Here is a 14,254-nt window from a genome sequence, read left to right on the forward strand (position 1 = left end):
ATAGTTAAGGGAACTGGGGCTCGGGGAGGATAGTGTGTGATAGACGGAACAATTGAGATTTTAACCCAGGACGTCTTGTTCCTAATGGCCTTGTGCTTGCCCCGAGGATTCACAGATTTTTAGTAAAGTGCACTCCTTGCTCACATGGTAAACAGATTCAGTGGGGGTTCCCCCTGTTGTAATCACTAGCCCCTAAGTTCTCTCCTGTTCTCATTTCCCTATAGTTTTGTACCCCATCCTTGTTTCCCTTGTCTCATTCGTGCATTCATTTAACGTCCTGCCCCCAAAAGGTTCAGTCTGGGTGCATAATGATCCAGTTAGTGCTTGATAGATAAACCTGGCACCTCCTGAGAGGGACTGCAGAATCGGGCATCCACCCTCTAGGCCACTCGCCATTCACTTCCTTCCCAAACCTCCTTTACTGAGCTCTCCTTAAGAGCATGGGATCTGAAGCCACGCTGTCTAGATTTAAATCCCAGCTTCACTACTTGGCAGCTGTGTGTCCCAGGAAAGTGACCCACCTTCTTTGTGACTCTATTTCCTCTTCTGTAAAAGAGGATCATAGTTGGTGGGAGGGCTTAAGGAACTAAGCTGTACGTCCCAGCTGGTAGTAAGGGGGTCCTGGGGTTGTAGCTCAGTGTTAGAGCACTTGCCTAGCATGTGTGAGGCCCTGGGTTCGATCCCCAGCATCACATGAAACTAAATAAAATAAAGCATTGTGTCTATCTACAACTAAAAATATTTTTTTAAAATAAAAACAATGGTTATAATTAATCCCCGCAACCATCCCAGGGAGTGGATGCTAACGTTCCCCCTATTTTACAAATGAAGAAAGTAAGGCTCAGAGAAGTAGACTCTGGCCCGGGGTCACACAGCTATGTGTTCAATCTCCCTTTCAGAACCTCAGGTTCTTTGGCTCCAAAAGCTACAGTCAGTCCTGGGAGAGGTTTTTGCTAATTGCCCAGAGAAAAGGCAATCCATCTGCAAAATGAGAGTCTCTGAGAGGGGCTTGGGTATGCGGGGCAATTTGCAGACGCTCCCTGCCGGCGGAGACTGCCCAAACCGTCCTTCAGCCTAGGACCTTCGGCTGGTCCCGAAGTGGGAGACCCGAGTGTCTGTACAGGTGGAGGCGGAAGCATAGGCAGTGCCAATAGCAGCGGCCCGAGCCGCGGCGGATCGTCATGTCGGAGCCGCAGCGGCTGAGCGCAGAGCGTGACCTCTACCGGGACACGTGGGTTCGATACCTAGGTGAGCGCGGAGTGATTGACGTTGCGACCCTACCGCATGGCAGGGGAGCAGGGATTCCCAGGTGCCATTCCGGGGCCTGGAGGAGACGGGAGAGTATTTTAATTCTCATTCTTCCTGGGCCGGAGACTGGGCTCAGAGAGGGCTAGGGACTTGCCCAAGGTCACACGACACTGATGGGTTCAGCTCTGCCTTGGGGGTCTCTGTTGGTCAGCCCTCCAGAAAGAAAACTCCAGCCGGATGAGTGGGTTGCCCTCTTTGGCATCCTGGAGCCTAGCTATGGAGTCAGGGCATCTGTACTCCCATCTCGGCCCTGCCACTCAGTTGGTTCTATGTGAGCCTCAGTTTCCTCCTTGACAAAAATGGCTCAACATGAGGGCCTCTCTCATTGGGTGGTGGTTGTAAGGGTGGAATGAGATAAAGCACAGAAAGGCCTGGCACAGGGTGAGTATCTGGTCATTGGGGTTGCTCTTGATCAGTCTTTGGCTATCTGTCACCTCATTAGTGCCCGCTTTCAGAACCAAGGCTAGGAAATATAATCAGAGAGCCACGATAATTGTGGCTCTGCCCAATCTTCCCATCAGTGGGCCCTGGAGTTGAAGTGGGAAACAGAGGTTTATAGAGGTAGTCATTGCCTAAGGTCACCCTGCTGCAGAATAGGATTAGAACCAGTTCTTTCCAGCGCCCCCTGGTGGAACAGTCCATGGGTTTGAGAATTAAATGTCCCCTCCCTCCAGGTTATGCGAATGAGGTTGGGGAAGCTTTCCGCTCCCTGGTGCCAAAGGCTGTGGTGTGGCTGAGCTATGGTGTATCCAGCTCCTATGTGCTGGCGGATGCCATTGACAAAGGCAAGAAGGCCGCAGAGGTGAGTGTTAGCTTTCCTTCTCAACCCCCACCCCAGTGCACTCCAGGTGTGCGTGTGGCTCAGTCTACAGCTTTACAAGTGATAAAGTCCATCTCCAGTCCTGTTTGTAGGAGAGTGCACCTCACTCCCATACTTGGAGGTGGCAGTCTATACCCAACTCTTGGATGTGGACAAGGCCATTCTTAGTTCTGACTGTGGTATATAGGCCAGAATCCAAAACTAGAACAGTTCCTTGGCCCTGATGCCTCCCCCCCGCGACTGGTCACTTCCCCTCCTTGGTCCAGGCTCATGCTCCTTGTCTACAGAATTTTTTGCCTCTACCCCAACTGGTTTAAGTTTCTCTCTGCCCACCAGGTGCAGGGTCCTGAAGCAGGCCGCAGCACCAGCGTGACTGTGGCTGTGGTAGATACCTTTGTGTGGCAGGCTCTGGCTTCTGTGGCCATCCCAGGCTTCACTATCAACCGCGTGTGTGCTGCCTCTCTCTATGTCCTGGGCACTGCCACCCGCTGGCCCCTGACTGTCCGCAAGTGGACCACTACTGCAGTTGGGCTGCTGACCATCCCCTTCATCATCCACCCCATTGACAGGTGGGTGCTCTCTTGACCTCAGGGGTCATCTCCTGTGTAGGTAGAATTAGGCTCTGAGAGGTATGGGGCACAGAACAATGGCAGCAGAGGTAGGGTTGGCACTCAGGGCTCCTGAAATGGAAAGGACAATTTGTGCCCTTTTTATGTGATCTGGCAGGTACTCTTATGTTACCATGGAGAGAAGCGTAGAGACAAAGGCCTCAAGGAGCAGTGACTGCAGTGACTCCCAAAGGGAATTGGGACCTAAACCCCATCTACTTCTATGGAATCTGTTGTACTGAGCAGGAGTGGACCCTGGGTGTCTTAAGGGTATGGGACACAGGACAAGTAATTCCCAGGAAGAAAATGTAGTGTTTGTTACAAAACAACCAGGGGCAGGCAGAGTGGGCGTACTTGGAGTGGTGGGTTTGGGGAGTTATTGGTGACAGAAGCCAGACTCATACTATGTAAGTTAAGTAAGAGCAAAACAGCCCAGGCTTGTTTGGCTTTCAGGCATGGCTGGATCTAGGCATCCACATGATGTCATTAGGAATTTGGATCTCTGAAGCTTGGTCTGTTTTCCTTCTCTCTGCCCCATCCTGCACCTTAGTGGCTTTGCTCATGGGAATAGAGATGGCCCCCAGCAGCTCCCAGTTTCCATCAGGCAGTTTACCAAGCCCCATCAGAAGTTTTTGAAAAGTAATAACAAAAATCCTAACAAGGCTGTCACTGGTCCATCCAGACTGAACGTCAACCTCTAAGCCAGCCGTTTTCTGATTGGCTGGGCTTAGATCATGTGCCTGCTCTTAGAACTATAGGTGGGTGTTAACTGAATGTAGAATGGGGTAAGGAGTCTTTTCCTGGGGGAACATAACAGACCTTAAGGCCTGGAGTAAGTTCTTTACCTTCTCTGTGCTTCACTTTCCCCAGATGAATATAGAAAAGGAAAATGGGTATTATGCTGGGGGTTCAAGTAGCCCAAGGTGTGAGGGGCAAGATAAGGTAGGTTTCCACCTGGATATCATTTGTGTCCTGTGTCTAGCAGTCCCTTCCCCTCACCCTGGCCTCCTGCCTCCTATTCCCTCACACCTTGGCCACCTGCTCACCAACCTCACCCTTCTTACAGGTCAGTGGACTTCCTCCTGGACTCCAGCCTGCGCAAGCTCTACCCATCAGTGGGGAAGCCCAGCTCCTCCTGACCCCACCCCAGTGCCTGGCTTGTGGGCCAGCCCACTCGTGCTAGGGATGTGGACACCTGGTTCCCCAGGGTCCATGGCCCTGACACTGAGTAGGTTAGAGCTGGACGGAAGCTTAGAGACAAAGGCCTCAAGGAGCAGTGACTGCAGTGAGTCCCAAAGAGAGGTGGGTCCTAAACCCCATCTGCTTCCATGGAATCTGTTGTACTGAGCAGGAGGGGACCATGGGTGGGCCCAGCTCTGACTTTTGAGAGGAAAATGGAAGATAAGGAGACTGAAGCCCAAAGAGGGCAAGGCAAGCTGGGCGTAGGATTCTCTGCCGCTTGGCTGCGTCACTCCATGGCATCATGACTGGACAACAGACACTCATGAGAAACAGGAATGGAGCATCCGAGATACCTCAGGAAAGCCTTTCTCTGATACAGGGGCTGCTAGGGTCTGGCTGGAAAGCTGGCCAGGCCCGCATCCAAACCCAATAAATACTCAAGAATTGAGTTTTTCTTCTGTTGGGGGGGGGGGGAGCAGGGATGTGGTAGTAGAAGCGGGTGGACATAAACTAAGGGAAGAGTGGGCTGTAATCTGAAGAGGGCTTCCTGGTCATGAAGGAAGGGGTGGAAGAAAGAAGAGAGGGAACATCCTAAGGAAGAATCAGTGTAATCAGTCAAGAGAAACTCCAAATCTAAGAAACCAAAAAAGGACTGACTGGCTGAAATGAAGATTTGGGTGGGGATATAAGAAAGGTGTTATGGGATGGGCAATAGGGTATCATCCAGATCACACAAAGTCCCATGGCAAGGAGTCTGAACTCTGTGCTGGACAATTGAAGATGTTAGAAAAGCTTGGAGAGGGGTGTCCTGTTTACTGTTGCTATCACAAAATACCTGAGATCAGGTAATTTATTAAGAATAGAGGTTTACTGGGGCTCACAGTTCTGGAGATTGGGAAGTCCAAGAACATGGCACTGGCATCTTTTCAGCTTCTGCTTCAGTTCGTGGCAGAAAGCAGAAGGCAGCTGGGTATTTGCATAAGCAGGAGAAAGGGTCTGAACTCCTGCAATAGTTAACCCATTCTACAGAAAGGCATGAATCCATCAGGAAGGCTCCACCTATGACCAAAACACCTCCCATTAGGCCACACCTAGTCCAACACTGCCATGTGGAGGAGTTAAGTTTCCAACAGATAAATTTGGGGGGGACATGCTCAAACCATAAGAAGGGGCAACTAGTGGCTGCTGTTCTCACCCAAGTCTGGAGGGTGAATAAGATGTAATGGCAGAATATTGGGGACAAAAGCTACAGGAATGAGTGGAAGCAGCCAGGCAAGAGAGAGGAGGGTCTAAATCTAAGAGTCGAGGGCAGGATTAGCAGCCAGAGAGGCGGGAAGAAATCCAGGAGTGCTCCAGACAGGTGACTTCCCATCTCCCTACCTGGCTGCTTTGGGGGAGGGAAGAACAAACCAGGTCTGGGTCTTATCTGTGACCTTGTATGCTGTGAAGCCTCTGTCAGGCCACTTCCCTTCTCTGATCCTATGAATTTGGGTCTGGAAAGGGATGGTGCTGTATCTCCCTACGTCCTGGGCTGGCAGAAAGGCCAGTGGATGATTATGTTTAACCACTGGCTTCTCCAGGGCAGAGGGATCCTAACTTATCAATTTCCACAGTGTAAATGCTCCCATCATCTTCTCTTTCAACTGCCTACATGAAATCACTGAACACAGTGTTGGGAAGCAGTACACCGTAGCACAATATCATTTTGTTATTTCTAGTAAACAGAATGTAGTAGTGCTCCCTTATCCAAGGGGATACATTTTAAGGATGCTTCAAATCATAGATGGTGCTACACCCTCTATGTAATGTGTTTTCCCCCTATATATACACATACCCATGATCAAGTTTAATTTATAAATTAAGCACAGTAAGAAATTAACAACATTGTCGGGCACAGTGGTGCACATCTGTAATCCAGCGACTGGGGAGGCTGAGGCAGAAGTATCATGGGCTCAAAACCAGCCTCAGTAACTTAGCAAGGCCCTATGCAACTTAGAGAGACACTGTCTCAAAATAAACAAAAAGGGCTGGGGATATGGCTCAGTGGTTAAGTACTCCTGGGTTCTTTTTTCCTTAAACAATATAATATAACAACTGTTTACATAGCATTTAGATTGTATTAGGTATTATAAGTAATCTAGAAATGACTTAAAGTCTACAGGAGGATGTGTGGGGGTTATTTGCAAATAGAATTTGTTGTTCTGGAGCCAGTCCTACTCAGATACCAAGAGGCAATTGTACTGGATTTGACTGCACCTATGTGACTGCAAGCTTCAGTTTCTTCATCTATTACATAGGTTGTGTGTGTGTGTGTGTGTGTGTGTGTTGCTAGGCTTGAACCCAGGGCCTCATGCATGCTAGGAAAGCACTGTACCACTGAACCATATCCCTCCCCAGCCCTACATAGGATTTTTGTTAGAAAGATTAAATGGAATGATGAAAGCCCCGGCTCACCTCTTGGCAGGCAGGTCACAAATTGAAGCAGTTACTAATAATCTACAGTAGGTGGCAGTTAATCTGGGCTGTTAGGGGCCAGGTCAGGGTCTTGGTGAGATCACCTTATGGCTTGGGTCAAAGTGGAGGAGATGGGCCAAGATCTGCTTCAGCTCTGTGCTTCCACCCCCTTTGAGCTGTCAGCTGCCAAAGAAATGGGCCAGCCAAGAATCCCCCCAAAGCCCAACAGCTCAGGAGATGCCACAAAGATGCTACAAAGCCACAGGAAAATTCTGGGAGGGATTTCTCTCCTCTTCAGGACTCTGAAGACTGAGGTACTCATATGGCAGCTGGGGGATGCCATTGAAACTGGACTCTCAGCCTTTGCTCCTGTAGTGGACCCTCTGCAGCAACTTCAGGGAGTGCCTCTGGCCTCAGCTGGCAGGACCAGATTCTTGAGCAGGCATTGAGCAAGGTCTATGTTTATAGTGCTCTAGTGTTTCAAGGAGACCCCAGTCGCTTGCCAATGCCTTTTTTGTTGTTGGTGGTGATGGTTTGGTGGTGATGGTTTTGTTTTGTTTTGGTACTGGGGATTGAACCTAGGGGCACCTGACGACTGAGTTAAGTCCCCAACTCTCATTTATTTTTTATTTTGACACAGGTTATCACTAAATTACTTAGAGCCTCACTAAGTTGCCAAGGCTGGCTTTGAACTTGTGATTCTCCTGCCTCAGCCTCCTGAGTTGCTGGGTTGACAGGCAGGCGCCACTGTGCCCAGATGCTGGTGACTTCTTTCCAGGTTTTTGTCTTCATGAAATCCAACAAATGAAACAATGGAGGGTGGGAATGCAAGAGTAGAATTTATTCAAGTGGGAAGAAAAGAAACATAACTCTCATGGGGCAAGGGGAACCTGAGAGCAGGTTGCTGGACTAGTGGTTAATATAGCTACCAGGTAGGGTCATTGAGCACTATCTCCTCCAAACAGGCATTAGAAAAGTGTTAAGGTTATTGGTCCATGACCTTCTGATTGGTTGGGCCCTTTTAGCCCTTGAGTCTGTAGTCATCACTCAGGTCTATTCCACTTTCCTTTTCCTGCTGTTCTGGGATAAAGGAGTTGAATAGAATGTTTGGAATTTTTCTACAGGTTAATTTCACGGAAGGGTCTTTACATTTAGAGAAGCCATTTGGGGGCCCATTGCCCTAACTGCCTGCCTCTATTTTTACTATCTATCTCATTTATTTACCATCACTGATAGGGGACAGACAGATGCCAGTGGTGAAACATGAAGTTAAGGGAATAATTTTATAAAATGGGCCTGCTGTGCTGACCCCCACAGGCTTTCTTTTCCAAGAAGCACAAAAAAGCAATTTTCCATCAGCCCTTCCTGGCCTAGGTGGATGGGATATATCACATTCCTCAGTAAACACCTGCTATCTGCAGGAGAAATGCAGGCCCCAAATAATGTCCATAAGAGGAACCCAAGTTACCCTGAAGTGGGAGACTTTTGTGAACTTTTCATAGACTACATCCTGAAGCTCAGGGGAAGGATAATTCCTTCTAACTATAAAATCTGTAAGAATTTATGGTTAAGAATATGATTTGATCTGGAAAGCATGGGTCAAGGTGACCTTTAGTTGTCAGGGCAGATGGGACTTGAAAGTCTGATGTCATTCTGCTGTCAGTCAAAAATCAAGATGTGGAACTGGGCGGGGCTTTCTGGAAAAATCTCTGGGATCTCCAATAAAACTGGAATCCAGGAGAGGGACACTGAGAGGATCACCCTCTCCCTTGAGAGTGTCTCCTTTCTCTATTCCTATCCCTTCAATAAACTCATGTCTGTTACTCTAAGCAACCCGTCTTAAATCTTGCTGACTTGACCACAAGAATCAGGGTTTGAAGGGGGAGGGTTTTTTTCACTGCCTCAGTTTCCCAAGGCCCCAGCTCTACAACCTCACCATGTCAGGTTCCTCCAGATTCAGGTGAGACCAGCCCACCAGGCTCCCCTGCACCTGCAGTGCATCAGAGGCTTGCAAAAAGAGGGTCAGGCTTACCCCAAAGTAAGTTGGCAGCCCCCAGACATCAGCATGGGAGAATGGACAGGGAAGCCACTGTGAGTGATGTGTGGCTGGAGAAGTCACCTGGCCTCTGAGAGCAGGAATCCCTATGGAGGATTCATCAGGCTCTCTCCAGTTCAGTTCCCCTCTGCCACTGTGCAGCCTGTAGTCTTGGCTCCCACTCTGAAAACCTGTGGTCAGGTCTTCTCCAGGACCCTCCACACAGTAGCTGTTAGGTAGATTGTGAATTGTAAATGGGTGAACAGGGAAAAGACAATGAAAACCCCAGAGAGCCTTATCTCACAGATAAACACGTCAGAGATGGGGGTTTACTATGTTAAAATATCTCCTAGTCATAATAATATCACATTAAGAAAAACTATTGTTTTAAGTTCATATCATTACACTACTGATGGCTGGTCCCTCCCTTATCACTGAAACTAACAACCCCCAATCACCCTGGCAACTGAAACATCAAGACTCCTCACCAAGAAAACTTGTTGAGGACTATTTGAAGTGTAATAAATCAATTAAGGGGGCAAAACCAGGGGGACTCAATTTCCTCTGTGAGCACCACATCATCTCTTTGAGATGGTCCATGCACTTCCTATGCTGCCAGTCAAATGTCAGAATGTGGAATTGTCGGGACTCTGGAAACTTCCCTAGAACTCTCAATAAAATTCGAGGGCAGGAGGGGCATAGCATCCTTCTCTTGAGAGACCCACTCTCTCCCTTGAGTGTTCTTCTTTTCCATTTCCTATCCCTTTTTGATAAACTCATTCCTGTTACTCTGAGTGACATGTCTGAAATCTTTCTGGTATGATCACAAGAATTGGGGGTTTGAAATGAGGTCTCTGCACTGCCTCAGTTTCATGATAGGTCTCTGCCCTGTAACAGCAGTCCTGTGTCTTTCCAGCCAGCCAGGGCTCCAGTGACCTCATAGTGCGGTGGAGGATAAGATGGAGATGACTCCCACCAGCTTGGACTGAAGTAAGACACCTAAAGCACTAGGCATAAAATGGGGTAGTTGCCTCCTCTCAGGCAGCGTAGCCCCTACCTCTGCACCAAATCTCCAGGGATAGGATTGCCCACTTTTGAAAATAAAATAATAAGGGGCACAATTAAATTTGAATTTTAAATAAACAAGGAATCTTTTAGAAGTATGTTCCTGACATTGCACGAGATATGTTAAACCACACATCCTATATTTTATCTGGCAACTCTAGGGGCATCCATGGAGCTAGAATCCCTCCTACAGACACTTCCTCCCTGTAGAGGTGGGAAGCCCTCTCTTCAGCCAGCCTTTTTACAGAAAGGCAGCTCTTAGTGATGGGCAGTTCTGTGCTGATGGGTTATTCCTTTTGCTGGGTGGGGAAGCGTGCAAAGAGGTCAACCAAATAGAAGGTGGAAGTCTTGTTGTGATCTTAAATTGTTACACCCTGGTATGAGTTGATGGGAAACACCCCTACTTGAAAGGAAAGTGACCACAACACTCAGAGCACCAAGAGATCTTTATTGTAGCAATGAATAAGAGGAGAAGAGAGAGAGAGAGAGAGAGAGAGAGAGAGAGAGAGAGAGAGAGAGAGAGAGAGAGAGAAGAAGAAGAAGAAGAAGGAGGAGGAGGAGGAGGAGGAGGAGGAGGAGGAGGAGGAGGAGGAGGAGGAGAAAGAGCAAGAGTAAGAGAGAGAGCAAGAAAGAGAGCAAGAGAGAGAGGGGGCCCGGCACGAGGGAGTTTTTATAGCCCAAATATAATGGGGTCTCTGGGTCTGCAAGCTGCCTTGTTGGCACAAGGAGGGTTAAGTGTTCAGCCTTGAGTGGCGGGTTGAGTGTTCAGCCTTGAGCAGGGGCTTGGGCTTTTGGGCTTGAAGCAAACAGGTGATAAAGAACCAGACAGACGGTTTGAGAAGCCAGGTCATCCTGCAGCTAACTTTGTTTGGCATGCCCTGCAGACAATTTATTCAGCCTGTTCTGCACCTAACACTACTTGTATAGAGAGAACAGAGTTATCTTTTTCCTCCCCCAGGTTTAATGGCTTTTTTCCTGGAGCATGCTGGAAGTTGGATCTCCTGAGCAGCGGGTTTCATGCAATGCTCAGAATCACCACAAGAGAGAAGCACCTCACAAAATTCAAACTTTAATTCAAACTAGTCATTTCTTCTGATAACATTTATTAGTTAACTGCTCTTAGTGATGCCAGTTATGGTCCTAAGGGCTTGCTGTGATACGGTTAATTTAATATTCACAATCTAGTAGTTAGATGGGTATTTCTAGGTCCCTCTTTCCTGGAGTTGAAGTCACTGCCTTGGTTTCTTTGCTATACAATTCCCCTTACAGAAGAATTGATTGGATGAACATATAGCCAGGCAGAGACTCAGAGTGAGGGCTTCACAGATATGGCTATTATTATTATGGCAAAAGACATCCACTTCAAGAGCGAGTGATTGGATTGTTCTTGACACATAAAGAATGTCAATTATATGGTTCAGGGATTCCACTTCAGAGAAAATAATTGGATGGTGGTCCAGAAATGGGCATCTGAGGATGACCACTGTTGAGGGGCCTGTCCTTCCAGCATCAACTGTGGGGAGCTTGGGGACATGGAGAAACCCCTCCGGAGACAGTTTCAGAGAATGGCATCTGCTTTATTGTGAAGCAAGAATAGATTTTATAATGGGTATGTGCCGATTTACATATAACAATCATGATAGGCCAGAGGTGATACACAACATATCATCTTATGGGAGTCCAGACACCAAGAGTTCAGAAATTGCCACATAGGCTGACCTTGTACCAACAGGGGAATAACTCCTTGCCTAAGGAGCAAGGAAATGATGCTTGCCAGAGTTCTGACAGCACTCTGTCCCAAAACATAGCGTTCTGTGTTAGGACTTCCCTGCCGCACAATGATCAAGATAAGCATTCCTCCACGTAGGCTGAGAGCCAGGCTCACCAACAGACCATCCTGCTCTTATTTGTATGAATAAACAGCTTGGAAACTCCTCAAGTGATCAGCACCTAAAGAACCTTTCTTCTGATCTGATCATGCTGGTGGCTGAGTCTTTCCAAGTCCCTCTTTTGTCCTTCCAGGACTCCTGAGGGCTCCCAGGATCCAGTCGAACAACTCAGCCAGCTTTGGCAGTCTCATCCCTCACCATGACACACCCTTTCTCCATATCATTGCATCCCTGCAACTCCTTGCCATTCTCCGGATGTGCTCTCCACATTCTACTTCTGTGACTTTGCTTAGCCCATGCCCCCTATCAAGAACATCCTCTCCAACTCCATTTCCCTCTCTCTTCAGCATTCAAGGACCAGATCTGATGGTGCTTGCCATGACCCCTCCTTGATCCATAAATGTGCACCTAAGGGTGACCACCATGCTCTTATTTGTATGAATAAACAGTACTCTTCATCATTGTGTCCATCCCACTCTCCCACCCACAAGAGTTATAAGGGCCAATTTAAGGAGACTTATGGGTGGCAGGCAATTTTTCTTTTCACTATGGCTTCTTCAAGGGTTGAAGATTCTGATGGTTTCTGTAGCTTTGCTGTTTGGTAAGATATGGGCAATGGAGCTCTTGGGAGGTGAGGTGAAGGGGTTTTTTCCTTGCTGCCCTCTCTGTCCCTGAGCTGAGCCTTTCCCTGCCAGCCATGTACCTGGTGCACCCACTCCGGGATAAACACTATGCCAGGCAGTCCTGAGCCACAGCAGGACCTGGTCTTCACATCTGGGGATATAAACTGGAAGAGGCTTCCTTCCTGATGGGCTTTGAGTCATTCCACCAGGTGCCTTGAGATTCCCTTATCTCCCTGGAGTCCCTGCTGCTTCTCCCATTGAGAGGTGAGACCGCCAGCACCCTGGGCCTCCTGTTCCTCTCCTCTGATCCTCACAGTGCATCTGGGGAGCCATTAGGGCTGGAGTCCAGGGCAGACCTGCTTCCTGAGGCTAGGGCTTCCCAGCCAGATCCAACACTGGGGACAGAGGCCCACCCCGACCCTGAAACCCTGGCCTCTTAGGTAGAGCCTAGCACATAGAAGGTACTCAGCAAACACTAAACTAATGCCTTAAAATTTCCTTTTAAAAAAATCCAAACTCCTTTCCCTTCCTGAATCTGCCCTAGGCCCTCTGAGTTCAGAAAACCCCTCTTAGGGGCAGCTTGGCAAAGTGGTCAGGAGCTCAAATAAGAAACAGAATTAACTGAGGGTCATGTAGGGGTTGAGTCCACTTACACACAGCTCAGTTGCTCACACAAAAAGTAGGGAGAGGTTAAATGTGAACTAGTTTCATGTTAATACCACTTGGTATTATCTGAATCTGCCGAGATTCCTCTAACCTTTAAATATTTCTGGAAGAACCCTCTTTTAGAATTGTGAACCTGAGTTCTGCAACTCACAATAGTATGTAATCGCAGGCAGATAACAGCAGGAATTCCTAGCCTTGTTCTCTATATCTGTAAAATGGGAATCATCTTGAGGTTTCCAAAAAGTGTATGGCAGGACTTTAATGGCAGCCATGATGATACTTGATGCTGCTCAAGGTTATTTGAGGGGCATTCTTTCTGCCCATCCACTCTTATAACCTCCCTTGGGAGAACTTGTCAAAGGCTTGTTCTTCAGTCTGGTGGTGGGAACTTGCTGGGCCTCCCTGTGGAGGCTGCTGCTTTGGTAGGAGGCAAACAGCTTTGACACAGCTGGCACTCCTAGGAACCACTCCAGCCAGGGAGACTTCATCTATTACCTACAGCCCCTGCAGGTGGCCCTTCAGCACTGCCTGGTGGATTCTGACTAATGTGTGTAAAGAGGTAGATGGATCATTGTGGACCCTTAAAGTATTGCCTGAAGAAGAGGAGAGCAGAGTGGGGGCCACCTGCCAGCCTCTATTGCTTCTGACCTCAGTTTCCAACTTGTTGCGACAGCACCTATTTGGTAGGTAAGAGTTAAGTGAATTAAATCTCACCTACCACTCTGAGCCTCTATCACCCATTTAGGAACCATTGAAGAATAAATGGAATTATGGCTGTGTACTTGCTGAAGAATGATGCTGATCTTTGTCAAGGACAACCCTCCTCCCCTAGATACCTCCCTGCTTTCCTATTGGAAGGTTCATGGCTGACCCTAGAAGCCAGCATACAACTCATGTTGAACTGCACCATTAACCTCTATGTGGATAAATATGTGGGTTCCCAGAGTCAGCTTCTAAATCACTCCCAAAGGATGTGCATACTTGTCTTCAATAGGGGGCCTGTAGAGCTGCAAGTGTTGAGAGCCAGAGATCTGGATTTTGCAGTCTGGGTTGGCTGGGCCAATGGCATAGCTGTGTGTAGAGGTCTGGCTAGTTGCCCTTGGTCATTATTGATGTAGTTATATATAGAAGACAGCTTTGATGACTTTGTTATTGGTGACCAAGATTCTTTTGTGTGTGTCTGGTCTGAGCTTGCTTTGGTTTGGACCTACTCACTTGGGCTGTGAAAATGCTTAGCAGAGGATAAGCTGTTCTTCCCAGATAAGGTGCAGGCAGTGGAGGGATGACAAAGGAAGGAGGTGGGGGGGCTGGAAATAAACAGGGAAACAGGTTTATCTTCTTCAAAGATGGTGGCAGCACCCACAATTTGGTCCAAGCATGTCACAAGTGTCCTCAAAAGAGGATAGATTATTACCACTGGTACAGGATAGAAGAATAGGGTTGTCTGGCCTTTTCCCATTGGATCATCAGGGTTGGAGGATGTGGGTGTAGACATCTTGTGTTGTGGGAGCTAAGGTAGATGTGAGCAGTGCTGTTGGGTACCATCATTCGTCAAGGCTGCTCTGTTGCAACTGAGCAGGGGGACTTGCTACTACCAGGAGGCA

At 48.0% G+C, this 14,254-nt stretch overlaps 1 protein-coding gene across 2 annotated transcripts; it reads left to right on the forward strand.

Annotated features, from left to right (window-relative positions):
• Positions 1-1,053: 1,053 nt before the first annotated feature.
• Positions 1,054-4,366, forward strand: Mtfp1 (mitochondrial fission process 1). 2 transcript variants are annotated; one of them, XM_026408909.2, is made up of 5 exons: positions 1,054-1,248; positions 1,983-2,110; positions 2,465-2,697; positions 2,855-3,006; positions 3,803-3,890. In XM_026408909.2, the coding sequence occupies exons 1-4, from the start codon at positions 1,182-1,184 to the stop codon at positions 2,976-2,978; spliced, it is 552 nt and encodes a 183-aa protein (XP_026264694.2). In that variant the 5' UTR covers positions 1,054-1,181; the 3' UTR covers positions 2,979-3,006; positions 3,803-3,890. The 2 variants fall into 2 exon arrangements, with proteins under 2 accessions (XP_026264694.2, XP_026264695.2); XM_026408910.2 differs by lacking the exon at positions 2,855-3,006 and having other exon boundaries at positions 3,803-4,366.
• The last annotated feature ends 9,888 nt before the right edge of the window (positions 4,367-14,254 follow it).

This window comes from Urocitellus parryii, chromosome 3 (genome assembly GCF_045843805.1).
Source record: "Urocitellus parryii isolate mUroPar1 chromosome 3, mUroPar1.hap1, whole genome shotgun sequence".
Lineage (NCBI taxonomy): Eukaryota > Metazoa > Chordata > Mammalia > Rodentia > Sciuridae > Urocitellus > Urocitellus parryii.

Bases quoted from the DNA above. Each gene is read 5' to 3' on its own strand.
- Mtfp1 (XM_026408909.2), top strand. From the start codon at position 1,182: ATGTCGGAGCCGCAGCGGCTGAGCGCAGAGCGTGACCTCTACCGGGAC. The intron at 1,249-1,982 runs GTGAGCGCGGAG...CCCTCCCTCCAG, and splicing joins CACGTGGGTTCGATACCTAG to GTTATGCGAATGAGGTTGGG. The intron at 2,111-2,464 runs GTGAGTGTTAGC...TCTGCCCACCAG, and splicing joins AAGGCAAGAAGGCCGCAGAG to GTGCAGGGTCCTGAAGCAGG.